The sequence below is a fragment of the Lagenorhynchus albirostris genome, chromosome 4, assembly GCF_949774975.1.
Source record: "Lagenorhynchus albirostris chromosome 4, mLagAlb1.1, whole genome shotgun sequence".
NCBI classification, from domain to species: Eukaryota; Metazoa; Chordata; class Mammalia; order Artiodactyla; family Delphinidae; genus Lagenorhynchus; species Lagenorhynchus albirostris.
Genome location: NC_083098.1, coordinates 27,664,904 through 27,690,789, shown reverse-complemented (window position 1 = coordinate 27,690,789; position 25,886 = coordinate 27,664,904). Strand labels below are relative to the sequence as shown.

Here is a 25,886-nt window from a genome sequence, read left to right as displayed (position 1 = left end):
TCATCTTCAGTTTTCTTTATCAGTGTTTTTATAGTTCTCAGAGTATAAGTCTTTCTTTCACCTCCTTGGTCAGGTTTATTCCTAAGTATTTTATTTTGGGGGGTGCGATTTTAAAAGGGATTTTTTTTTACATTCCCTTTCTGATATTTCATTATTGGTGTAAAGAAATTCAACCAGTTTCTGAATGTTAATTTTGTATCCTGCTACCTTGCTGAATTCGTTTATCAGTTCTAGTAGTGTTTGTTTGTGTGGAGTCTTCAGGGTTTTCTATATATCGTATCATCTGCATATAATGACAACTTTACCTCTTCCCTTCCAATTTGGATACCTTTTATTTCTTCTTCTTGTCTGATTGCTATGGCTAGGACTTCCAGTACTATGTTGAATAGAAGAGATGAGAGTGGGCATCCTTGACTTGTTCCAGATTTTAGCATGAAGGCTTTCAGCTTTTCACCATTGAGTATTACATTGGCTGTGGGTTTGTCATAAATAGCTTTTATTACCTTGAGATATGTTCCCTCTCTACCCACTTTTGTAAGTTTTTATCATGAATGAATGTTAAATTTTGTCAAATGCATTTTCTGCATCTATTGAGATGATCATGTGGCTTTAGTCTTCTCTTTTGTTGATATGACATATCACATTGATTGATTTGCATATGTTGAACCATCCTTGTGAACCTGGGGTGAATCCCACTTTGTCGTGGTATATGATCTTTTTTATGTGTTGTTGGATTCAGGTACCTTTTTTTATTGAGATATAACTGACATAACATTGTGTAAGTTTAAGATGTCCAACATATTGCTTTGATACATTTATATATTGCAAAATGATTACCACCATAGCATTAGCTAACACCTATCATGTCACATAATTATCATTTCTTTTTTGTGGTAGGAACAATTAAGTCCTAGTCTGCTAGCAACTTTATAAAACAGTATTGTTGTCACTGTGGTGTGCATTAGATCTCTAGGACTTATTTATCTACTGGTTGCAAGTTTGTACCTTCAAACAACATCTCCCTAAGTCCCCCATTCCCTGGTAACCATTCTTCTACTCTCAGTTTTTAAGCGTTTGGCTTTTATAGATTCTACATATAAATGAGATCATAGAATATTTGTCTCTCTCCGTCTGACTTATCTCACTTACCATAATGCCCTCACAGTGCATCAGTGTTGTTGCAAGTAGCAGAATTTACTCCTTTCTCATGGCTGAAAAAGTGTGTGTGTGTGTGTGTGTGTGTGTGTGTGTGTGTGTGTGTATCACATCTTCATCCATTCATCCGTTGACACTTAGGTTGTTTCCATATCTTGGCTGTTGTGAATAATGCTGCAGTAAATATGAGAGTGCACATATCTCTTTGATATCCTGTTTGCCTTTCCTTCAGCTATATACCCAGGAGTGGAGTTGCTGGATCATAGGTTAGTTCTGATGTTTTGAGGAACCTCCATACTGTTTTTCCATAGTGGCCAAACCACTTTGCATTCCCACCAACAACAGTGCACAAGGGTCCCCTTTTCTTCACATCCTCACTAGCACATATCTCTTGTCTTCTTCGTGATACCATTCTAACAGGTGTCATCATCTGATATCAGTGAGTTATTTCATTGTGCTTTTGATTTAAATTTCCCTGGTTAATGATGTGGAGCATCTTTTTCACATACCTGTTGGCAATTTGGATGTCTTCTTTGGAAAAATGTCTATTCAGTCCCTCTGCCCATTGTTTAATCAAATTATTATTGAGTTATATGAGTTTTTAATATATTTTGGATATTAACCCTTATCTGATATATGGTTTGAAGATACTGTCTCCTGTTCTGTCATTTGCCTTTTCATTTTTTTTTTGATTCTTTTGCTCTGCAGAAGCTTTTTAGCTTGACGTAGTCATACTTGTTGAACTTTGGTGTCATGTCTAAAAAATCATTGCCAAGACCAATGTCAAGGAACTTCTTTCTTATATTTTCTTCTATGATTTTTATGGTATCAGGTCTTACATTTAAGTCTTTAATCCATTTTGAGTTCATTTTTGTGAGTGGTGTAAGATAGGGGCCCAGTTTTAGTCTTCTGCATGTGGTTATCCAGTTTTCCCAACACCATTTGTTGAAGAGACTATGCTTTCCCCATTGAGCATTCTTGGCTCCCTTGTCAAATGTTAGTTGATCAAAAATGCAGAGGTTTATTTCTGGGCTCTCTTTCTGGTCCATAAGTCTATGTATCTATTTATTTGCAAGTACCTTACTGTTTTAATTACTATGGTTTTGTAGAAAAGTTTGAAATCAGGAAGAGTGATGTCTCTGACTCTTCTTCTTTCTCAAGATTGCTTTGGCTATTTGAAGTCTCTTGTGGTTCCATACAAGTTTTAGGGTTGTTTTTTCTACTTCTATGAAAAATGCCATTGGAATTTTGATAGGGATTGTGTTGAATCTGTACATGGCTTTGAGTAGTATGGACATTTTAACAGTATTGTCCTTTGATTCATGACCACGGGATGTCTTTCCATTTGTTTGTGTCTTCTTCAACTTCTTTCATCATGGTCTTGTAGTTTTCATTGTAAAGATCTTTCACTTCTTTGGTTAAATTTATTCCTAAGTATTTTATTGTTTTGAAGCTATTGTGAATGGGATAGTTTTATTTCTTTTTCATATGTTTCATTGTTAACATGTAGAAATGCAACTGACTTATGTATGTTGATTTTGACCTCTGCAACTTTATTGAATTTTTTAATTAGTTCCAACAATTTGGGGGCTTTGTATTTAGGATTTTCTGTATATAAGATCATATCATTTGCAAACAGAGGTAATTTTACTTCTTCTTTTCTGATTTGGATGCCTTTTATTTCTTTTTCTTTGCTAATTGTTCTAACTAGGATTTCCAGTACTATATTGATTAAGAGGGGTGAGAGTGGGCACCCTTGTCTTGTTCCTGATATTAAATGAAGAAAAACTTTCAGTCTTTCTCCATTGAGTATAATGTTAGCCCTGAATTTGTCGTATATGGCCTTTATTACATTGAGGTATGTTCCCTCAATACCCAATTTGTTGAGGGTTTTTATCATGCAAGGATGTTGCATTTTGTCAGATGCTTTCTCTGCATTTATTGAGATGATTGTGTAATTTTTATTTTTAATTCTGTTAATGTAGTGTGTGTTTATTTATTTGTGTATGTTGAACCATTCTTGCATCCCAGGGATAAATCCCACTTGGTCATGGTGTATAATCCTTTTACTGTAATGTTGAATTTTGTTTGCTAATCTTTTGTTGAGAATTTTTGCATCTATATTCATCAGGGATATTGACTTATAGTTTTCTTTTCTTTGGCTTTGGTGTCAGAGTAATGCTGGCCTGGTAAAATGAGTTTGGAAGTATTCCTTCTTCTTCAGTTTATAGGACAAGTTTGAGGAAGATTGACATTAATTCTTCTCTAAATGTGTGGTAGAATTTGCCAGTGAAGCCAGCTGGTCCAGGGTTTTCTATATTTGGAGATTTTTGATTACTGATTCAGTCTCCTTACCAGTTATTGGTTAGTTTAGATTTTCTGTTTCTTCCTGATTCAGTCTGAGCAGGTTGTGTGCTTCTAGGAGTTTATCCATCTCTTCCAGGTTACCCAACTCGTTAGCATATTATTGTTCTTAGTAGTCTCTTATGATCCTTTGTATTTCTGGAGTATCAGTTGTAATATCTCCTCTTTCATTTCTGATTTTGAGTCTTCTCTCTTTTTTTCTTTGTCTACCTAAAGTTTTGTCAGTTTCATTTATCTTTTAAAAAAACCAACTCTTAGTTTCATTGATTTTTTTTTTCCTATTGTTTTTCTGGTCTCTATTTCATCTATTTCCATTCTGATCCTTGTCATTTCCTTCCTTCTGCTAACTTTGAATATAGTTTGTCCCTTTTTTCTCCTGGTTCCTTGAAGTGTAAATTTAGGTTATTTATTTGAGATCTCTCTGTTTTCTTAATGTATGCATTTATCACCATAAACCCCCTCTCAGAACTGCTTTTACAGCATCCCATGGATTTTGGTATGTTGTGTTTCCATTTTTATTTGTTTTGAGATATTTTTTTAAATTTCTTCTTTGACCAATTTGTTATCCAGGAGTGTGTTGTTTAATTTCTACATATTTGTAGATTTTCCAGCTTTTCTCTTGTTGAACTCTAGCTTCATACCATATGGCCAGAAAAGATACTTGGTATAATTTCATTCTTCTTAAATTTGCCGAGACTTATCTTGTGTTCTCCCACATGGTCAATCCTGGAGAATGTTCCATGTGCACCAGAGATGAATGTATAGTCTGCTTCTGTTGGATGGAATGTTCTCTTAATATCTGTTAGGTCTATTTGACCTAATATATGGTTCAAGTCCCGTGTCTCCTTATTGATTTTCTGTCTGGACGATCTGTTCATTGCTGAAAGTAGGGTGCTTAAGTCCTTTGGATTGTCATGTATTTCCCCCACCAGATATGTTAGTATTTGCTGAATATATTTAGTTGCTCTGATGTTGCGTGTGTGTGTGTGTGTACACACACACACATTGTTTTCTTGATGAATGTACCCCTTTATCATTATATATTGACTTTCTTTGATGCTTGTTACCTTTTTTGGCTTAAAGTCTATTTTGTCTGTAATAAATATAGTTACTCCCACTTTCTTTTCGATTCTACTTGCATGGAACATCTTTTTCCATTCTTTCACTCTGAGTCCTTAAAGCTGAAGTGAATCTCTTGTAGGTAGCATATAGTTGGGTCTTGATATTTTACCCATCCAGCCACTCTGCATCTTTCGACGGTGAATTCAGTCCATGTACACTTAAGAGTTGTTATTGGTATGTAAGGACTTAGTAATGCCATCCGGTTCATTGTTTCTTTTTCCTCTGTTTCTGCCTACCTTTGTAAATTGGCATTTTCCATTTTGGTATGCCTGTTTCCCTTTTCTTTATCTCTTGTGTATCTACTCTAGGTGTTTTGGTTTGTGGTTACCACGAGGCTTACATAAGACACTGCATAGATAAAACAGTCCATTTTAAGTTCATAGCAACCTAACTTCAGTTGTCTACACAGGCCACCCCGTTTTATAGTTTTGATGTCATTATTTAACAAATTATAGTCACTATAATTATTTTTGATACTCTTTGACCTTTATAGTATAGTTAAGTGGTTAACATACCATCCTATTACAGAATTAGGATTTTCCAAGTCTGACTGTATATTTACCCTTACCAGTGTCTTAGATACTCATATATTTTCATGTCACTGATTAGCATATATTCATTTCAGCTTGAAGTACTCCTTCCAGCATTTCTTTCAAGGGGGGGTCTAGTGGTAATGAACACCCTCAGCTTTTGTCTGTTTTGGAAAGTCTTTCTCTCCTATGTATTTGAAAGGTAATTTTGCCAGATAGTTTTTGGCTGGCAATTCTTTTCTTTCAGCACTTGGAATATGTGATTCTGCTCTCTCCTGGCCTGTAGGGTTTCTGTTGGGAAATCTTCTGATAGCCTAATGGAAGTTCCTTTGTAGGTTACCATCTTTTTTCTCTGGCTATTTTTAGAATTATTTATTTTTGCTGTATGACAGTTTCATTATAACATGTTTTAGAGTAAGCCTCTTTGCATTGAGAAAACAGAGTGAACTATTAACCTTGTGAACTTGGGATGTCCATTTTTCTCCCCAGGTTTGGGAAGTTCTTGGCTATTTCTTTAAATAAATTTTCTGCCCCATATCCCTCTCTTCTCCTTCTGGAACCCTGGTTTTTCTAATGTTAGGTGTTTTGATGGAATCCCTTAGATCACATAGGCTTTCTTCACTCTTTTCCATTCTTTTTTCTCCTTTAATGTGCGTATTTTGGAATCTTCTGACTCACTTATTCTTTCTTCCTTTGCTCTGCTTTACCGCAGATGCTCTCTATAGCATTCTTCACTTCATTCCATGAGCTCCTCAGCTCCAGAATTTCTGCTTGGTTCTTTTTTATGATTTGTGTTTCTTTGGTAAACTACTCATTTTGAGCCTGTATTTTTTCATGATTTTGTTGAACTGTCTTCCTGAGTTTTCTTGTAGCTCACTGAGTTTGTGCAAAACAGCCATTCTTGAATTTAGCTAGATTGCAAAAGTCCATGCCTTTGAGCTCAGTTATTAGAGAATTATTATCTTTTGGAGATGACGTTTTCTTGATTTCTCATATTCCTTGTAGTTTTGCGTTGCCTTTTTCTTGCACTTGAAGTGGCAGATACTGTCTTCAGTTATTGCTAGTTGCCTTCAGATGGGACAGTCTGTTCATTGGCGCTCTTCTGCCTTTGTAAGGATACATCTGTTCCACTCCTTTTTGCTTCTCGTTGTGGCAGAATTCTGCAGCTTTTCTGTCTTTCCTGGTTCTTACAGCTCCCCAGGATGGCTACTAGAGGCCTCTTTTTGTTTTCCAGAAAGTGGCACCACTGTAGCTCAAGTTTGTGGTTTCTCCGTAGCCCACAGATCCTGGCCTGTTTTCTGAGCACACTTCCTGTCTACTGGAGCTCACTCTTGCCACCACACTCAGGAGTGTGCACAAGATGCCAGCTGCAGAGTGGGGGGAGGTATGAGTTTAGCACTCAGGGATTGGGGGGGTACCTGTGGACCCTCTAGGGAGATCCCCAGGTGTAGTATTCCCAGAGGCTCAGGGTAGACCTTAATGGCTGTGTCCCTTTAATGCCCTTGGATATTCCTATCTGTCTCTTTCCCAATCCCTTCCCTCCTCCTCCCAGTCATGGAAGTCCCACCTCAGTACTCTGGGTGCCACTGGTTTCTCCAGCTGTATCCTGCAACACGAGGGTAGCCAAGCACTCACTCACCACTCTCCTTTTCTCCTGTGGGAGAGGTTGCTGCTACCTGATAATTTGGCCCCACGCAGTGTCGCCAGGGGTTGGGACAGCGCTGGTAAAGTTCTTTCCTCTCCACTACTTCCAAACTCATTTAATTTTATTGCTCCAGTGGTGTGCAGGCGTCTCCCCTTGGGAAGGCTGATTTTCTGCAATTTCTCCCTTGTCAGTCGGTATCTGCCCAGGTCAGTCTCCAGGTATTTTCCTGACCATGGCAAGAGGGGTTGGGACAGGTTCACTGGTTTCATAGCCCATGCCAAAGTCTGTCTGCCTATTACCAGATGCACAGATGGGCAAGACTCCTCCCCAGGTCCCTTTGCACGTGGGACCGGATCCCAGAGCTCCACAAAGGTGCTTTTGTTCATGGATGGATGACTAATTCTTTGTTGAAAGGGGGGCCTTGTCAGCGTCATGCTGTCATGATGCTGACAGTACTCTTTGATGGTCTCTTGCTGATACTTCTTCTCTCAGTTGCCTCTAGGAGGCCTTCAGGACCCTCCTAAACTCAGCCTCTAGTAGAGCCTGCCAGCACTCAGCAGGGTAGCCTCACTGCAGGGCCTGGGTTTTCAAAGGGAATCCACGAGCAAACAGTCTAACCTTGTTGTTAAAGGTACATTTTCTTCTGGGTGTAGAAACAAGTGCTACCAAGTTGAGGGGGTGTTGTTACCCTCACATTTTGCTGAGACGTCACCAGCCAGAGAGAAGCAGTCCTGCGTGGCCACGGGGCCCCAACCTGTGCACACACCAGCATCTTCCACACTAGCCCTCACTGGGTGGCGGGTGCGGGTTTGAAAACCCGTGGGACCCAACCCAGAGAGGCTGTTATCATTCAGTTGCTCAGTCACTGCTCACTGATTGTGTAATCTTGGAACAGCAGTGCCGAACCCTCCCTGCGTGCCCCTCCCTCCAAGAGACTGCAGCTCATGGTGGGAGCAGGGCCCAGCTACTGGCCTGCCACAGGCGATGACTCAGTGGACAGAGTGGGAAATAGGCACCGACTGAGCCTGATAGCTTCAGTGTCGAACAAGCAAAGTGCCACCGGTCAACCTGTGACCTTGTCAGGCTCCTCTGTCACCCTAACAGCTGTGGCCCTGACATCGGGCTCTGGATAAATCATGTTGAGCGTCCAGCTAGACTTCTGTGATCCCAACAGATGCCTTTTGTACAGAATGAGAAGTCAACGCAGGACTCTCTTCGATTCCTAATAATATGGACTCTTATTACTGATTATAATTAGGGTTCTTGACTCTCCTTCTAGCCTAGTATTAACCAGCCTTCCAGGCTGTGACCGTGGGGCCTGCCTGCCCCCAACCAACCCCCGTACCTGGGGCAGAGGACAATATGGCGCCTGGTGAGGGCATACACATCATACCTGGTTGTCCCCATGTTTCCTGGCTCCTCCAGGCTCTGGCAGAGGTGCCGCCTGCTTTGCATCAGGCCGACATCCAGGAGACACACGTGTGTAACGTGACCGTTAGACACTTCGCTGTGACACGGCAGTTTGGCTCAGGAACCGGTATCTGTTCTGATGGGTCAACATCTCTGCCGACCTAACAGTATGTGACTCCCCGGCTCTCAGGACCTAGTTCCCACCGCCTCATGCTCTGACCACCTGCAGCCTCGCCCTCCCCGTGCCTTGTTTTTTCCAGGAGGGGTGGTGCCCTCGTACCAACCTCAGCAACAGGCCAACTCAGACATCCGCTAAGGGCCAGGGACCCCTAGGGCCCGGCGCACTGGCAATGCACTGTGGGTCAGCAGGCAGGTCCTGCAGAGTGGCCCTTGTCTCCTCGCCCAGTGACTGGGGGTTCCTGGCTTCGATTCTCAGATGATCCCTGACCCCAGCAACTGCAGCCGTTGGCTCAGGCCCTGCTGGGTTGGGATCTTCAGAGGTTTGCAGCCCTCCCAGGGCAGGCAGGTCCGGCAGGCTTGTGAGGCAGCCAGCGCCTTCTGGTAGCTGCTGGGGCCCCCAGGCATCTTGGTCAGTTAGTGGTAATGGGGGGGTCCCCTCTCCAGGTGTTCGCAGGGTCAGAGGCCCAGCCCTGGCCTTCCAGGCTGACCCCATGTGCCCCAGGAGAGCCCCCCCATCCCTCAGCAGCTGACATCTATTATGAACAGAAGCCCTGGGTATAGCTCATAACTGGAAATGAGCTGCTTTCCCAGTCCATGGAACGTGGACCAGAGATGCACGGGAAATGCCAGCCCCCGGTTAATATGCAGGGTCTGTGAGTAGCATCTGGGACACCTAACCCCCAGCCAACCTGCCAGGAAAAACAGCCGAGCCCCTGGCCCTGGTCTCTCTCCATCTGGTCTAGTTCCCCAGCATCTCCTAGGCAATACTCGCATGGGTGTTAAAGATGGGGCAGGGGACCTGTCCCCATTTACAGGCTCACGGAGGTGCTCCCCTGCACACTGCCTCAGGTTCACGGACTGATTTACTCTGCTCCTTACCTCTCGTATATAGGAATCTGCAGGCAGTGCTGTCTCCTGTTTACAAGCATAAACCCTTCAGTGGCCCTGGCCCTGGCCCTGCAGGCTCGCTCACAAGCGTCCTGCTGCTCTGAACCCCCTGAGCGACCCCACACTTGCTCCCTGAGTGCCACACGGCCCAGCTCCACCCCCCTCGGGTCATATGCCAAGGCCACCTTGTCACCATGACCTTCCACCTCACCCCTGCCCCACACCTCAGACGCTCTGAGCACCGGGAGCCTTTATCTCCGGATGTGAGCCAGTCCCAGCCCCGGAGATGTGCAGGCTGTGGCCGCCAAGCAGAGCTATCCTATGTGGGGGGGGGCGGGGGGGGGTTAATATGGCCTAGAAACTCGGATGTCAACGCTTAAGATTCAAAAGGAAAAACACCCTCCTCCACAGCCCTGAAGGTGGCCACCCAGAGGGACCCTCAGGGGCAGCGGCAGGGGCAGAGATCAGGATGAACTTAAACTGGGTCCCGAGTGCCCTTGGCCGGTGCCACTGAAGGGCATGACCCGCGGTCCACAGTGAGACTCATCTGTGGTACCACATCTGGAGAGCAGGACCCAGTGTGGCGTTTAGCGCCCGCAGCCACTGGCCCACCACCGGAAACAATTAAGAAACCTGCCACCCCAAGTCTATTTCAAGACTCTCTTTCCAGGAAAGGCCAAACACAAAGTTCCCCCATCCCACATTTTATAGAAGGAAGGCCTGAGGACCAGGTTACACAAAGATGACCCAGAGCGGGTCCTGCAAGCTGTGTCCCAGTTTACAGAGAAAAGTGATGGTTGAAGGAGTTTGGGAAGAGGGAGAGGATGAGAATTGGCATCTGTTCAGCACTTACTCCATGCCAGTTCACTGACTCAGCCTCTGCTGCACCCCTCTGCAGCAGGTACTCTCATGGCCCCCATTTTACAGATGGGGAAACTGAGGTGTATCACTCACTAAGCAAGCACAAGTGTGTCTGAACAAGCCCACAGCAGATGGTGCCTTGTGCTCTTTCCCAGCTTATTTGGCCCCAACTTCCTGTGGGTACAGAAAAGTCAGTCCTTGGCCCTACCTAGGAAGATACCAGTCTACAGACTGAGGGCCTAGTCAGGCACCAACAGAAGCACCAGGTATAGCTCCCAATGAGTTTTTCTGGATTCCTGGTTTGTATCGAAGGCCTTTACCACACAGTTATTTACTATGCAACTCAATTTAAGCCTGCTAATTGTTTTGGGTTTTTTTAATCTTGAGGGAAAGTTACAGATTTTCACTTAATAAAGTGAAAAACACTTTACTAAGATGACCGTTATGACATGTCATGTTAATGTTGTCTGCTTTAATACAGTGGGAAATGACCCAAAGTCATTTTTCCCATGATAGGATACAGAATTAACTAAAGAAAAATTAGAATGTATACTTTCTGATTTGAAAGTATATTCCTAGTAAAGAGAATAGCACCCAGTAATGCTACACTGCATCTGTGGGTTGGTTTGTTTTTTTTAACCTTACCGAATTGGGAGTAGTTCAGGTCCAGGAGGATAGGAAAGGTCCTTGGGTCACAGAGTAGGGAAAATGGCTGGACAGGCGGAAAGACACAGATGTTTTCCTTGATGTTTTCATGTTCTCCAAGTGGCTGAGAATGGATGAATAGATAAAGACGATGTTAGATAAGGCCCATATTATGTATCATCTTTATCCATATCCACACATACACACACATAACGGAATACGACTCAGACAGAAGAATGAAGGAAACCCCACCATTTGCAACAACGTGGATGGACCTAGAGAACATCATGCTAAGTGAAATAAGTCAGAGAAAACTCATACTATCTGATCTCACTTATATGTGGAATCTAAAAAAGCAAACTAATAGAGACAGAGAGTAGAATGGTGGTCACCAGAAGGTGGGGGAAATGAGGAGATGTTGGCCAAAGAGTACAAACTTCTAGTTATTAAGAGGAATAAGTTCTGGTGATCTAGTGTACAGCATGGTGGCGACTGTAGTAATAATGCTGTACTCTACACGCAAGAGCTACGATCTTAAAAGTTTTCATCACAAAAAAGAAATGGTAGTTACGTACCTTGATAGAGGTGTTCCTCATTTTGCAATATTATAAGTGTATCAAATCTACTACACCTTAAACTCACACAAAGTTGTATGTCAGTTATATCTTAATAAAGCTGGGAATGGGGCTGAGAAGTCTCAGCCCCAGCCCCCAGCTCAGGACTGGGATCCTGAAGGAAGGAGGACACTGGCAAGATGAGGCCAGGGGGCTGCCGGTGGAAGCCTGGCTCCCCCTGCGGCCACAGCTCCATTGGCAGGGCCCAGCCAGGCCTCGAGGGGGCACAGCACCTGCCCTTACAAGCTGGGGAAGGCCCAGCGCCAGGACCCAAAGCTACACGCAGGTGCTTGCCCCGCCCAATTCACACATTTATAAACGAGGATTGGATGAGAGCAATTCAGTGACCCTGCCGCTATGAACTCTGTTACTGGCCCTGTTGCTGCTGATAATATTTAAGACTCAACAATGACACAGCTCCTGTTTGAATCTGTTTTGCACGAAAGACCTATTACGTGCAGCGGACGTTGAGCATCCTTCTTGCTCCCCCAAGACGGATGACTTAGTCACGTTAATTAAGCAGCTTCGTAGACACGGTGGGATTTGTGAATGTTGCTCTGAGCTTACTCCGGAGTTAGTTAGGACTCAGAGGGGCCCGGAGACGGTGGGAATCAGGCCTTGATGTCACAGCCCCTCTGTCTGTCTGTTGCAGCTGGTGAGCGACTTGCTGGAATTTTGCTTCTATACCTTCCGGGAGTCCCAGGCCCTGAAAGTGGAGTTCCCAGCGATGCTGGTGGAGATCATCAGCGACCAGCTGCCGAAGGTGGAGTCCGGGAACGCTAAGACCCTTTACTTTCACAGGAAGTGATGGGAGACATCTCACCAGAAGAACTTTGCCTTAAGTTTCCCCGTGTTACTACACACCCACGAAGGACCCAAGAAAATCATATTTTTGACACGTGATGGTTGATTCCCACTTGTTCAGCAGTTGCTCAAGTTGAAAATCATGTCAAGGGTTGGGAGGCAGGCGGGCAGGGTGACGTGGATTTGGCGAGACCTGCATAGTCTGAAAGGCTCTTCCCTCTCCAACCCCCAGCACTTAGAAACACGTTCCTGTTCCTCTGGATGAAAAGCCATATCTAGTCAATAACTCTCTGATTTTGATATTTTAACAGATGGAAGTTTTAACTATGCCATGTAGTTTCTGGGATCGTTCGCTTGTTTTAAAAGGGTTCAAGGACTAACGAACTTTTTCAAGCTCACCCTTGGTTTGCACATAAAGCGTATAGTCAATATGGGGCATTAATATTCTTTCGTTATTTAAAAAAAACAAAAAACACAAAAAAATATATACAGATTCCTGTTGTGTAATAACGGAGCACGTGGACTGGACTAGCGACCCCCTTGGGGGCATTGCTTCGCCCACGTCTTTCTGCATCACTGGTATCCACACCCTCTAGCCTCCATTTATTATTTAATTAGAACGGATAAGATGTTCAAACAAATGCCTTGGTTTCAATTTCTAGTATCTATTGTGTTGGCTTTACCAATAATTTTTGCAGTCTTTTGCTGTGCTGTACATTACTGTATGTATAAATTGTGAAGGACCTAAACTAAGGTATAAGGAACTTTTGTAAATGAGACACATACAAAAAAAAAAAAAAAACTTTAATGGTTAATAGGATGAATGGGAAAGTATTTTTGAAAGAATTCTATTTTGCTGGAGACTATTTAAGTACTATCTTTGTCTAAACCAACAAGGTAAAAAAAAATTTTTTTTTTTTGTAAAGTGAAACGTTCTGCATGCATCATGAACCGTTTACAGTGTATTTAAGAAAGGGAAAGCTGTGCCTTTTTTTAGCTTCATATCTAATTTACCATTTTACAGTCTCTGTTGTAAATAACCACACTTAAACCTCTTCGGTTGTCTTTAAGCCTTTCTACTTCTTCTGTACTTTCGTTTCGTCCTTGGTCTCCCGCTTGGGGTGTTCGTGGGACTTGAGCACGTTTTCCGGCTTCGGCTCCATCCTCCTTCCACTGGGGACGGCGCGCTGTGGTGTCTGCAGCTCCATGAAGGCGTCATTCGATGACACCCTCCCTGAGAGGATGTCCGGGGAGTGCAGCAGCTCTAGGAAAGCTGCCTCTTTTCCATTTTCCTCAAGAAGCAGAATCAGCTTTAGGGGAGAGAGAGACTGGAAATGCGATGGCTCAGAGAGCGTATCCTCATCCCATTTTAGAAAATCGAATTTTCTCCTTTGGGGGGAAAAGAATTCCATGCACGCGCTACGTCCGCAAAAGGTGAAATGTTCACTTCTGGTCTCAGAAGGGGTTGTTGCACTCCTGGCACTGGTCATGGGAACACGGAGGTCATGGCAGGAGGCACTGGGAAGGTGTGTGTGGGCACAGCACGGTTCAGTCAGAACGGCGAGGAGACTGCACGATGATTAGAGGGTTTTTAGATTTTTAAAAGGTAGGTTTTAAAAATGAATTTTATATGTAAACAGTTTTGGAAAAAAAAAAAAACTACAGATCATATAAGCAAGACAGTGGCACTAAAATTTTTAATTCACTAATCTGTTTGGCACTGATGCAATTTATGGCTTTTTCTCTTGCCCCAAATCACAAACATGTATATCTTTGGGGAAACTTAACAATATGATTGCACTAAATACTTTGAATAGAGGCCAAAATTAATCTTTTAAAAGTGATGATAATCATCAGGTACTCAGTGAAATCGTATTCTTTTCCAAAACCTAAAAGCTGTAGCTGGAGAAGCCCAAGGCCGGGAGATGGCAGCGTTGGGATCAACACTTTTCTCCAGGGTTCACCATGCAGGCAACATTACCATGTCTTTCAGAAGACACCTGCCTTGTGCAAGGGGGAACCTGTGAAAGCTGCACTCAGAGGGAGGAGTTTCTCTTACATAATTTGCAGTTTCAAGAATTTATTTAATTTTTATGCAGATCTTTAAATACAGTCAACTTACATGCACAGCAATATGAAAGCCACACTTGGAAGGTGATAAATACACAGCATGCAGACTGGGAGTTTCTAGAAAAGAAATGGCTTCACAAGAGCAGCTTTTAGCTCAGACTGACTTTTGATGAAATCGGAATCTTGACGTAACCAGGTTTGGGGATGGAGACGGTCTGCATCGGCTTTTCGTATTAACGAAGTTACTGGCTCTTTGTGTGTCTCCAGGTAACTTTGCTTGATTAAACAGCAAAGCCATATTCTAAATCCACTGTTGAATGCCTGTCCCAGTCCAAATTGTCTCTTATTTTTGTACCATATTGCTCTTAAAAATCTTGGTTTGGTACAATTCATAATTCACCAAAACTTCTTCATATAATTAAAAAAGACACTAAATTAGTTTAAAATGAAGCAATTTATATCTTTATGCAAAAACATATGTCTGTCTTTGCAAAGGACTGTAAGCAGATTACAATAAATCCTTTACTTTAATCACTTGTTGTTTTGGAAACGGTTCATTTGAACGTCCGTAGGAACACGTGGACTTTGTGCCCTTTTCCACCTGGATTATGTGCCCTTCTGCCTACATCCAAGATGGAGTCACCATTTTTCCCCCATGTTAGAAAGCCCTGTGTAATCCACATATTAATTATCCTCTTTGGGGACTGGTTAGATGTCCTGTTTCTTACTGCTGATATTTGGTTCACTGAAATACCCCATAACAATTTTATAACAATAACTACTACTGATGTAGCCACTAAATGCTGTAGGTACACTGCCTCATTTATCTTCGCGACCGCACGGAAGCTTGTTCATTTTACAGACTTCGAGACTCACCTGAGTAGACCAGATGCCCCGTCTCATTCCCAGGTCTCCCTCCACACAGTGGAGTCTTGCTCTCACCCCAGGTCCTCTTGGACTATCAAGAGACTCCATTCCAACCAGCTGTGATGCTTCTCACATTCCTTACAGGCTGCTCCCCTTGACGTCCCTCATTAATACGAACAACAAAAGAGCAGTAAGCAATTATGAGTTCATCTTAAAACTAGAAAACATGTATTTCCCACAAGAGAAATTCAGGTACATTGTTAATGTGTCATTTAACTGGTGATTGGTCGAACTAGAAGACTATTTGAGAGTTAACCACAACCTTGCTTTAACACAATTGATATATTTCTGGAACACAACATAGCCGTGAAACACAGCCCAGGGAAAAAAACTATTCAAAAAACCTTTGTGGGGCTTCCCTGGTGGCGCAGTGGTTGAGAGTCCGCCTGCCGATGCAGGGGACACGGGTTCGTGCCCTGGTCCGGGAGGATCCCACATGCTGCAGAGCGGCTGGGCCCGTGAGCCACGGCCGCTGAGCCTGCGCGTCCGGAGCCTGTGCTCCGCAGCGGGAGAGGCCACAGCAGTGAGAGGCCCGCGTACCGCAAAACAAACAAACAAACAAAAACTTTTGTGCACAAATTCGTAAAGCCTTAATTGAGAATGAAGGTAATTTTATATCTTAAAATTTATGCAATCTGACCTATTAGGGAGCACAGTTGGTCGCAGAGAGCCCCTAACTTTAAACAAAAGCCATCGTGGGCTGTGAATCTGCTGTGGCCAGCGGTGGGGGGTAGGGTGGAGGCCCCAGGGTTGTGCACCCTTGGCTAAAGTCGGTGCCCTTTCTGAATAGGGCAGGCTCGTTCTTGGGTCAAGTGTGACTGCATTTCTAAGACCAAAAGTGCTCTCGGGCCCAAAGGATCCAGCTGCACATTGAGGAATCACTAGCTAAGAACTAAGTCTCTGCCACTGAGCCAGCCAGCCACTGCATGCCAAAGCAGGGACAATTATGCATCATGATGCATATATAATTAGGGGTTGGTTTACTTCCGTATGACCAATGTCCCTCAAGCAAAAAGGAAACAATGTTCCTTTATGTTAAAGTCAGCTCCGACATACTTTTTGATAAACTGCGAATGTATCTAGACTAAAATGACTTGATTACATGTATCTCCGGCACTTTAATTCCAAGTCATGCAATTGCTGGTGCAGCATTTTTCTTGGAAATAAAACAGTGGCTTCCCAAACAACACTGGCTAAGAGAAGATTAAGATGTGGTCTCTTAACGTTCAGCACAGACCAAGCCTGGATCCAAAGCAAAGTGAAAGATGGGGCAGAGTAGCAGGTACTTAGCTGCAGACCACCCCATCACCGAGTGGTTTAAATCAGCCATCATTTATTATTCTCATGAGTGAGCTAGCGGGGGGAGTTCTGCTCACCTGGGCCAGGCTTGGCTGGGTTGGACTGGTCATGCAGCCGACTGGTCTGAGATGATTTTGCTCCATGTGGCCTCCCCTCTTCCAGCAGGCCAGCCTGGACATATTTTCATGGTAGAAGAAGCAAGGCTCTAAGACAGTAGAAAGGGTTAGCACTTCTCAAGCTTCTGATGGTATCAAGTTTGTTTCCGTCCCTTTGGCCAAAGCAAGTTATAAGGTCAAGCCCGGAGCGGACATGGCAAAGGCTCCACACAAGGACATGGATCCGGAGAGGGGTGAAATTTGGGATCATTCAACCGATGTACCACGCACAATTTAGGTATTTTTTTCATAGAATGTATGTTGCCAAGACAGTGATTTCCAAGTTTTCCAAATTCTGAAAAAGCCATTTCTTTGGATCTTCATGTCCTGGTCTAGCCTGGTCCAGAGAGGGTCATGGTTCTTGTGAAAACTGGCTTGAGCGGAGTCGGGTCGTGTTCCGCCCACTCTCTGAGATGTTCCACCTGCAGCCGCTAAGCCCTCCAAGGAAGGAAAAATTCAGAAACTGACGCATGGTACCAAGCAGCCTAAAGGAATCCCATGCACTTAACTGCCCATCCAAAATGCAGTCTCTCTTTGGGCAAAAATCAAAAGTCTACTTTCCAGTCAAGTTGATACTCTGATAGGAAAGAATTCTCCAAGGTACTCCACCCAGCAGATTGATATACTTTTAGCCAGACATTAAAGCATTAAGAGAATGTGCTGGGTTACCCAAATAGGGGAGCAGTAAGGTACCACCCAGGCCAGTCAAGGAAAAAGAGTGCTGACAAGCATCAGAGAAGACACTTGCAGAGCTAGGAGACAGAAAGCTGTTTGAGGACACTCTCCTGGAATAACTTCCCTCCCAGAGGAGGGAGGAAAGAAAGTCGGGTAGCTCAGGAAAATTCAAAAAGTCACGCAGGACTCTGGCTGAGGAAGGGGTCACCAAACCTGGCTGTGAGAGTCTCAAGGGGAGAACCAGTGAGAAGGGGCCCAGCACGAAAGCGAATGGGGAACGGAGACAAGGTCAAGATGAAAAAGGCAGCGTGTGCCCTTGGGAAGACAGAGAAAGGGCGAAAAATATAGGGCAGAGGGAAGGAGCAACGTACGGCCTTGGAGAAGGTACGCTGGACGGAAGCAGGCATAGCTAGGAGATGAAAAGGGGGGCAGAGACTAACCCCACCCCCCAACATGGTACCCTGCGGCTACCCTCTCCCATCTTCCCCGGTTACTAAACCGTATTTCTTGCCAGGTACCCTTGAGGCACTTAATATCATCATTTGTCCCAACCTCCCAGTGAAGTTGGTACTGCTCTCTCCATTTCACAGAAGAAAACTGATGCATAAAGGGGTGAAGTGAACTCGTCCAAGGTCACCAAGGTATAAAACAGTGAAAAAAGAATTTCAAAATAGGTTGTTTTTTAACTCAGAACACGTACTTTAGTCACTGTATTTGTTTCCTAGAAATGTCGTAACAAGGAACTACAAACTGGGGGCAGGGCGGCGGGTGAGGCACTTAAAATCGACAGAAATGTCTTGTCTCCCAGTGTGGGAGGCTAGAAGTCTGAGATCAAGAGGTCATCAGGCTTGGCTCCTTCCAAGGCCATGAGGAAAGCATCTGTATCTGGCTCCTCTCCTTGGCTTGTACGTGGCCATTCTCTCCCTGTGTGTCTTCACACTGCCTTCCCTCTGTGCTCGTTTCCGTGTCCAAATTTCCCGTTTTCATGAGGCCACCAATCATATTGGATTAGAGCCCAACCCTACTGACCTCATCTGAACTAATTACATCTGCCATGATCCTACTGCCAAATGAGGTCACATTCTGAGGTACTGAAGTTAGGACTTCAACATATGAATTTTGGAAGGTGGTGCACAGTTCAACTCGTAACAGCCATTGTCCCCTACCGGCCCCCAGTGGCAAGATGGTAGAGCAGAAAGACCATGGCTAGCTTACTGAATCTAAACAAAGCTCTCTGCTCGAGAGCCTCTGTTAAAATGAGATCATTTCCCCTGGCTCAGTCAGTCCCCGTAAAGAAAGAATGAGTTGATGCCCACCACCGGTACGGACAATCCATTGCTTTCCCCACCCAGACTCCCAACTACAGAAGTTTCTACTACTACAAAGAAAGGGGGGTTACAGCCCCCGCTAGGCCACTTGGCTCTGATCTCACCTGGCATCTCCTTTCCAAGCACAGAGACCACCAGGGCCAGCCTTGGGGTGACACCATCAAATGCAAGCCCCACCGCAAGAAACAAAATCTGAGCGCCCTCTTTTGCCCAAACCCCACGGCCCCAGCGTGTGCCTCTGAATGAACACAGGCCGAAACCCGTTCAGCTGGTGCTGAAGGAGGCGGGGCTGCGGGTCCTGAGCCGTGAGGGAGGCAGGGCCATTGCTCAGCCAGCCTTCAAGAGACACTCAGGGGATTGGCCGCACCCATGCAGCAAAAACACAGAAAAACCTATCACCCCATCCCCCCATTTCTCCTCTGGGGAAATGAAGATGATCTGCCAGTTAAGGGAACACTTCCTGATCTGGTCACTAAGTACACTTTGGGCCAGGCCCAGAGGGAGGCTCCCTAGCTGGGGGCTGTGGCCAACCTGGCCACACTGGTCCTACCTGCAGAGGAATACACCCCTGGCTCCCCTCTGGCGTGACCCCGTTCTTCCCGAAACAACCACAGGAGGGGTTGGCAGGGCTGGGGCTTGGGGAGCTCTTGCAGCCAGTGCTGTCCTGAGGCTTCACCCTTGCCACACTGTCATCCTACAGAACACAGCTGCCCCGACAACAAAGAGGCAAGTGACACTCACAGCAGTAACAGCATGGGGACTAGCAGTGCTAACTGAGCACGTACTATGTGCTGGGCATGGTGCTAACTGAACACGTACTATGTACTGGGCATGGTGCTAACTGAACACGTACTATGTACTGGGCATGGTGCTAACTGAGCACGTACTATGTACTGGGCATGCTTCTTGTATTCAGGCACTTCAACCCAAAACCTCTGAGTACCGTTTTCTTTTTAGAAAGCAGGAACAGAATCACAGAGTCAACTTAATTTGCCCCAAACCGCACAGGTAGCCAGACCTCACAGCAATTTTCTTGACCAAGAAAGTGGTGATAAACGCACTTTGGGAGTTAACAACAGTTTGGTGGCGACAGCAGGTTGGGTGCACCTCACGGTGAATGAGCGAAGTCTTCCTCAAGCGAGCAAAGAAATCAAGCCCCAGTGTGGTGGGTCATATTTTTACTGCCCCATGGATATATACCAATTAAGAACACGGCCAGGAAATCTTTCCCAGTGCTAACCTGAGCCCACTCACTGTAACTGCCCATGAGTTTGTATTTTCCCACGGAAATGGGAGCGTTTGCCCCAGGCCAAGTTTTTCTTCTACATCCCTAAGCAGCGGGCAGGGGCAGGAAGTGATAACTCAGAAACACGGGGGACACGGGGGACGATGCCATCCCCACCCCCTGGTCAGGCTGGCCCTTGGCCGTAGGGCCGGCCATTGTCATGGGGCCCTGGTTTCTTCAGCAGCCCCAAAACCCTCCACTGGGCCTGCAATCCAGTATTTTAAATTATGCTGCACTGAGAGTGTCCTTACTTTTTTTAGGTAGAACGTGGATACTTTTCAATGGGCCTGTTCCCCTCTACACACCTGACCCCAAACTTGACACCTTACCTGGTCCAGGGGAGGCGAGTTCCAAACGGATAACCAGCGCTCTGGAATCATCTTACCTGGGGAAGAGGCGACGGACACATCCTTCCTGTGACAATCTTAGGGGAGAACTGTGACAGGCCGAGGAGCCTCCCATGGGGAAGACAGACATGCCGGGCCCCCAGAGCGGGCCCTGGGGCAGGGCTGGCTGCACAATCCTGAGGCCCCTAGAATTGAGCTCCACATCCCAGGGACTCCAGGTCAGGGGACAGAGACGTTCCCCCTTCCCGGAGAGGTCGGTATAGCCTGTGCCTGGGAGTCGGAGACTGACAAGACAAACAACAAAGCATCCATTGCAGGGGCATGGCCGAGGTTCCTCCAGGACCGGTCCGAATGCCTGACCCGCCGCCCCGCAGCCCGGCTTAAATCCAGATGGAGACGTGAGCGTCAAGGCCTGGAAAACATAGGGAGTGTGGGGTGGGGACAGGGCTGTACACTGAAGGTCATTGGGAGGGAGGGTCTCACACACAAAGCCCTGGGGGGCAGCGCCCCAGCCCCATCCTGGCCCGGGTTCCTGCAGGACACGCGGGAGAGGCCAGCTGAGGCAGTGGAGGGGGCCCGCCAGGATCTCACCTGTCAGAGAAGACCGCTGCCCCCAGAAACACGGCCCGCTCCGAAGCGGCAAGGCTCCTGGGTGACCCATCCTGCCTGTGAGTGCACACGTGCCAACACCAGGGGACAGTGCCTCCCCATCCACCGGCTGCCAGATGGTGAAATGTTACAGTGAGTGAATTCCACAGTCTCTTCCCCACGTGAGAACACAGATCCAATAGTAAATTATAATATTTTATTTCATGTACAGAGAGCTCAGGGCTGAAAGGTGATGGTTGGGGAAACAGCACACAGGTGAGCAGCATGGAGGAGAAAGCCTGTTGTGAGTCCACCGGTGCCCTAAGTCCAGTGAGGGTGGGGTCCCCAGGGCAGCTGTCCATACGGCAAGGAGCCTCTGTCCGCTACCCTCTGGGTTTAGACCAATGCACCGCCCGCCCGCGGCAGCCCCTCCATGACACCAGAGTTAAGGGCACGTCCTGCAAACGCAGTTCCCTTTCAGGTGTGCGGGGGCGGGGGGGGGTGTCCGGCGGTGTGGCCGCCAGTGGGGCAGGCGGGCCGGCAGAAGGCTGCCCTTCCTCTCGCTCTGCAGACGGGAAAATTAAAACTCACGAGTTCCAAGGCTTGAAAATGCAGTCCATCCTGTTAACCTGGACATCCTTCTCCCGCTGCACCTATCCACACAGCCCTACGCAGCTCTGTGCTGTGCGTCCCCTCTCCCCCCACGTCTAGCAGTATTAAACCACCCCCCCACCCCTGGAGTGCCAGTCCGTGATCTGTCATTGCCGTGTGTCCAGGTGGCCGTGGGTTCACCTGGGGGGAAGATGGTGCTCACACCCCACAGGCAGGTCCTCGGGGGCCAGGGTCTGCAGCGGGGCCCTCACGGGCCAGTTGCTACAGAAGCTTGACGTAATTCTGTGGAATCAGGCCCCTCTTGCCATTCAAAGTCCCTTCCAGCCAGCCAGGTTCTCTTGAGGTTTGCACTGAAAAGGAAGAGAAATCCTTTTTAAATGCTCCCGGGTACTTTCCGCCTGGGAACTCACCGCACCGCTGTGGGTCTTAAAGGCTCAACCAACACCGAAACGGGGGCCATTCCCGGGATGTCTGGTTACAAATCTGCACAAGAGTTATTTATAGGTGCCCCCCTGGTCACCCCAGCCTTCACCTGTCTTCACGCCACAGCCTCCTAACCGGTCCCCCAGCTTCCGGTCAGGTTCTTCCCAATCCACAGTGCACAAAGGAGCTCAATGAACCTTCCAGAACACACAGCTGGACACGGCACTGCCCTGCATAACATCCACTGTCTGTAGGAACAAACCCAAGCTTGCCGGGGCACCTGGCCCTGCCACCTCCCGAGCCACCAGTCACTCGCCCACAAGCACCTCATGCGTGTCACCCACAGTGAATCATCCAGAGAAAGCCCCGGCCGAGCCTCTAACCCTCTGTAGCTGCAGCGCCGGCCGAGCCTCTAAACCTCTGTACCTGCCGCACCGCCATCTGCTGACATGCCTTTCCCGACTTCTTCACCGGGGAATTCTTCCTCGTCAGAGACCCCAGATGCCCTGTCCTCTGGGGAGTCTTCCTCGGCCATTCTCGGCACCTGCCAGGCCTCACCGGCATCATCTGGGCACCTGTCTGACTGCCACCTGGACGGGGAACTCCTGAGGGCAGGGCGAGACCTTCCACAGCTGGGCACAGTGCCCAGCACGTTCCACAAAGAGCCATGACGGACACACAGGACAGGGACCACAGGCTAGACAGCAAAGGGCACAGGGTCCAAACATTCATCACCAGGGTTTAGAAGCATCCAGTAACCCCCAGCTGCGGGCAGGCCCCGACTCAGGCCTCGGCCATGGCCAGGAGCAGATGTGGCAGCCGTGCATGTAGAAGAGAGGGGAGGTGCGGGCTGGATCAGCAGAGCAAGTCAGGAGCTGGCCCAGCAAGGCAGCCATGACCGCAGCCCATCAGAAGACGGCTGACTGTGTAGCTGGAACCCAGCACACACGTCCACGTGCCCAATACACAAGCGCTTCACGGAACAGCACTTCCTATGTGTGATGCACTCTTTTCTATTATTTTTCAATGCCGATGGCAACTCAGCAAACGGGCTTCATAACCCACTCCTGTGTAGCAACCCACAGTCCAACCTCTGCATGGCTGGTCCTCTGCTTTCCTCCCCGTTTATGCCTGGACAACCCTCCTTGCCCTTCAGATACCAGCTGAGGTATCCCCTCCCTCCGAGACTACTCCCAGTGCTCCAGATCAGGACAGAGCCACCATATGTGCCCCCTACTCATTCCCCCCCCACACACAGGACCCTCCCTCCTAGTCTAGACCCGGACGATTTGCTGAAAGGACGAATAAACAAATGAACCAGAGATGCGCCCTCCAGGTGACCTGGCGGCACCCCTTTCTTCGCACCCTTTTACCCCGACATCGTTCCTCACAGCAGGGTTTTTAAGGGCTCTCACTTAATCCCACGCTGGCAATGCCATCGGAGCACAGCCCCTGTTGGGGAAAAGGACTGGATTCTATGGGAAAGGCACCCAGGGGTCGTGCAACGCGAGGTGGGGGTCCGGGGGCCAAGTAGATCCTTTCCTCAAACACTCAGGGAGGTAGTGACCATGGGAGAGGAATGAGGACCGAATCCGCTCGTCCCCGCATGCTGGGATGCCACCTGGCCACCATCTCCCGTGGGGACAGGGCAGGTCGGTAGCTCCACGCCCCACAGCAAGAGGCTGCTCACTGAAGACTCCCACGACACACGGCAAAGAGTACAGCACTCACTTGGCACACACTGGGGAGCACTAACCTTGTGCCAGCTACCGCCTACGCCAGAGACCCTGTCCTGCCACTCACGAGCTGCGTTGGCCCCGGGCAAGGCTCACATCCTTAAGAACCTGGTGAGTATGTGATGACGGTCACACCAATACTGCCTGCTATCATCATCTTTTCTACTTGCGGTAAAATACATGTAACATATATATGGAGATATGTAACCACCGGGACCATTTTTAAGTGTACAGTTCAGTGGCATTAAGTACATTCACAATGCTTTATAACCATCACCACTCTCCATTTCCAGAACTTCTTCATCTTCCCAAACTGAAATTCTGTCCCCATTAAACACTACCTCCCCCCTCCCCCTCCCCAAGCTCCTGGTAACCTTTATTCTATTTTCTGTCTTCATGAGCATATGCCTACTCCAGATATTTCACATCAGTGGAATCATACAATCTGTGTCCTTTGGTGACTGGGTCATCTCACTTAGCATAATGTCCTCCAGGTTCATCCATGTTGCAGCACGTGTCAGAATTCCATCCCTTTTATGGGTGAATACACTATTATACGTAGAGACCCCATTTTGTTTATCCATTCGCCTGTCGGCGGACATGTGGGCTGTTTCTACCTTTTGGCTATTGTGAATAATGCAGCTATGCACATGGGTGTACAAATCTGTTTGAGTCTCTGCTTTCAACTCTTTGGGCTACATATCCAGAAGAGGAATTACTGGACTACATGGTAATTCTATGATTAATTTCTGAGGACCTGCCCCACTATTTTCCACAGCAGCTGCACCATTTTACATTCCCACCGGCCATGCACTGGGGTACCCATTTCTTCACATCCTCACCAACACTCGTTATTTTCCATATCTTTGATAACGACCATCCTAATAGGTTGTAAGGTGGTATCTCACGGTGGTTTCTCCATGGCCTCTGGATTTACCATCCCATAACAAGGACACTGAGCCAGGGACAAGAATACTTTGTGAGAAGCTTTCTCCAGAACAGAATCTGGTCTCAGCTTGGGGTATTTTTTAGCATGATGTAAACAATATGAATGAGAAATATCTAAATCATCATTACACAACAGATAGCAAACCCACACTCAACTCAAGAACTGCAGCCGACATGGACGCCTCCGTCCTGGGCTCATTCCTGTGTCCTGCCCTCCCCCTCACACCCTCCCCCTGCTCCAAGGGGATCGGCAGCTTCAATGCTGTGTTTCTCACTGTCTTACCCCAGCGATGGTTCAAACACAGGTTCATCACGTACGTTTAGATCCCTAATAATATACTACTTATTTTGTTTGTTTGTGAGTTGAACCAGAATCATACACTATAGAAGCTTCTTGCACTTAATTTTTTTTACTTAAAATGAGTTTCTAAGAGTCCCTCATGTTAGGGATATATATAAGAACACAATTGTTAGGCTGTGGGGTCTATAAGAGGGTCAACTTTCTAAGATAATGGCAAGCTGTCTTCCAAGGATTGCTCTTTATATATCTGAGGACTTTAAAATGAATCACCAGCAGCTTTTAAAGATGAATCTGGGCCACACCTGCTCCCCAAACAATGGACAGATCCTGTCTCCAGATTAGAAATGAACAAAGTCTGGCAAACAAGGCAGCCAGCCTCCCTGCCCAGAGAGAGCCAGACCTTGGAAATCCTAATGCCGGGCAGCCCTGGGACGGAGACCACTCGCTGCTTGGACTGGTGGGTCCGGAAGCTGCAGGGCAACCTATCGGGAAAGAGAGCAGAACTGACTGGTCACCAAAGTAACGTATTTCTGAGGTTCCCCAGGCCCAGAGAAAAGGGCCCTGGCCTCTGGCTGACACACGCACATCAGCTGCCCTGAGACCTTACACACGGCGCCCCCTGGAGGATATGGGAGGCACTGCCCCAGAACAACAGCTAAGCATTAGTGCGTCTACTATAGAAATGAATCTTCAGCTTAGAATTTAAACTCAAGTCCAGGCCCACACGGTAAGAGCGAAGAGCAAGGGACAGTTATGGGGCAAGGTGATTACTAAAGATCCCTTTCCCTTCCACACTCTGGGTCAGGATTTCCTACTGTTGTATATGTTCGCAACCACGTGACTACTGACAATGCGGCCCAGGGGCCACTCTGACCTGGATTTTGTCTACTCCAAAGGCCACTGAATGGCGTAAGCCAATTTCCTTTGTTGCCTGCACGAGGGACAAGAACGGCTGGCCGGGCAAGAGCAAGAGC

The 25,886-nt window shown here is 46.8% G+C and overlaps 2 protein-coding genes across 6 annotated transcripts in view; one reads left to right on the top strand and one right to left on the bottom strand.

Moving 5' to 3' along the window:
* Window positions 1-14,802, top strand: part of NR3C2 (nuclear receptor subfamily 3 group C member 2) — a 368,768-nt gene extending 353,966 nt beyond the window's left edge. The window contains exon 9 of the mRNA XM_060147724.1: window positions 12,067-14,802. Coding sequence (XP_060003707.1) covers window positions 12,067-12,222 — 156 coding nt within the window. The 3' untranslated portion in view covers window positions 12,223-14,802. The remainder of the gene's footprint in view (window positions 1-12,066) is intronic.
* Window positions 14,803-21,231: 6,429 nt separating this feature from the next.
* The window catches only part of ARHGAP10 (Rho GTPase activating protein 10), a 326,931-nt gene continuing 322,276 nt past the window's right edge, over window positions 21,232-25,886 (bottom strand). For 4 of the 5 annotated variants that reach the window (XM_060147720.1, XM_060147722.1, XM_060147721.1 and 1 more), the window contains one exon: window positions 21,232-21,854. In XM_060147720.1, the coding sequence (XP_060003703.1) occupies window positions 21,766-21,854 (89 nt within the window). In that variant the 3' untranslated portion in view covers window positions 21,232-21,765. The remainder of the gene's footprint in view (window positions 21,855-25,886) is intronic. The other variant, XR_009540249.1, reaches the window with a different exon arrangement.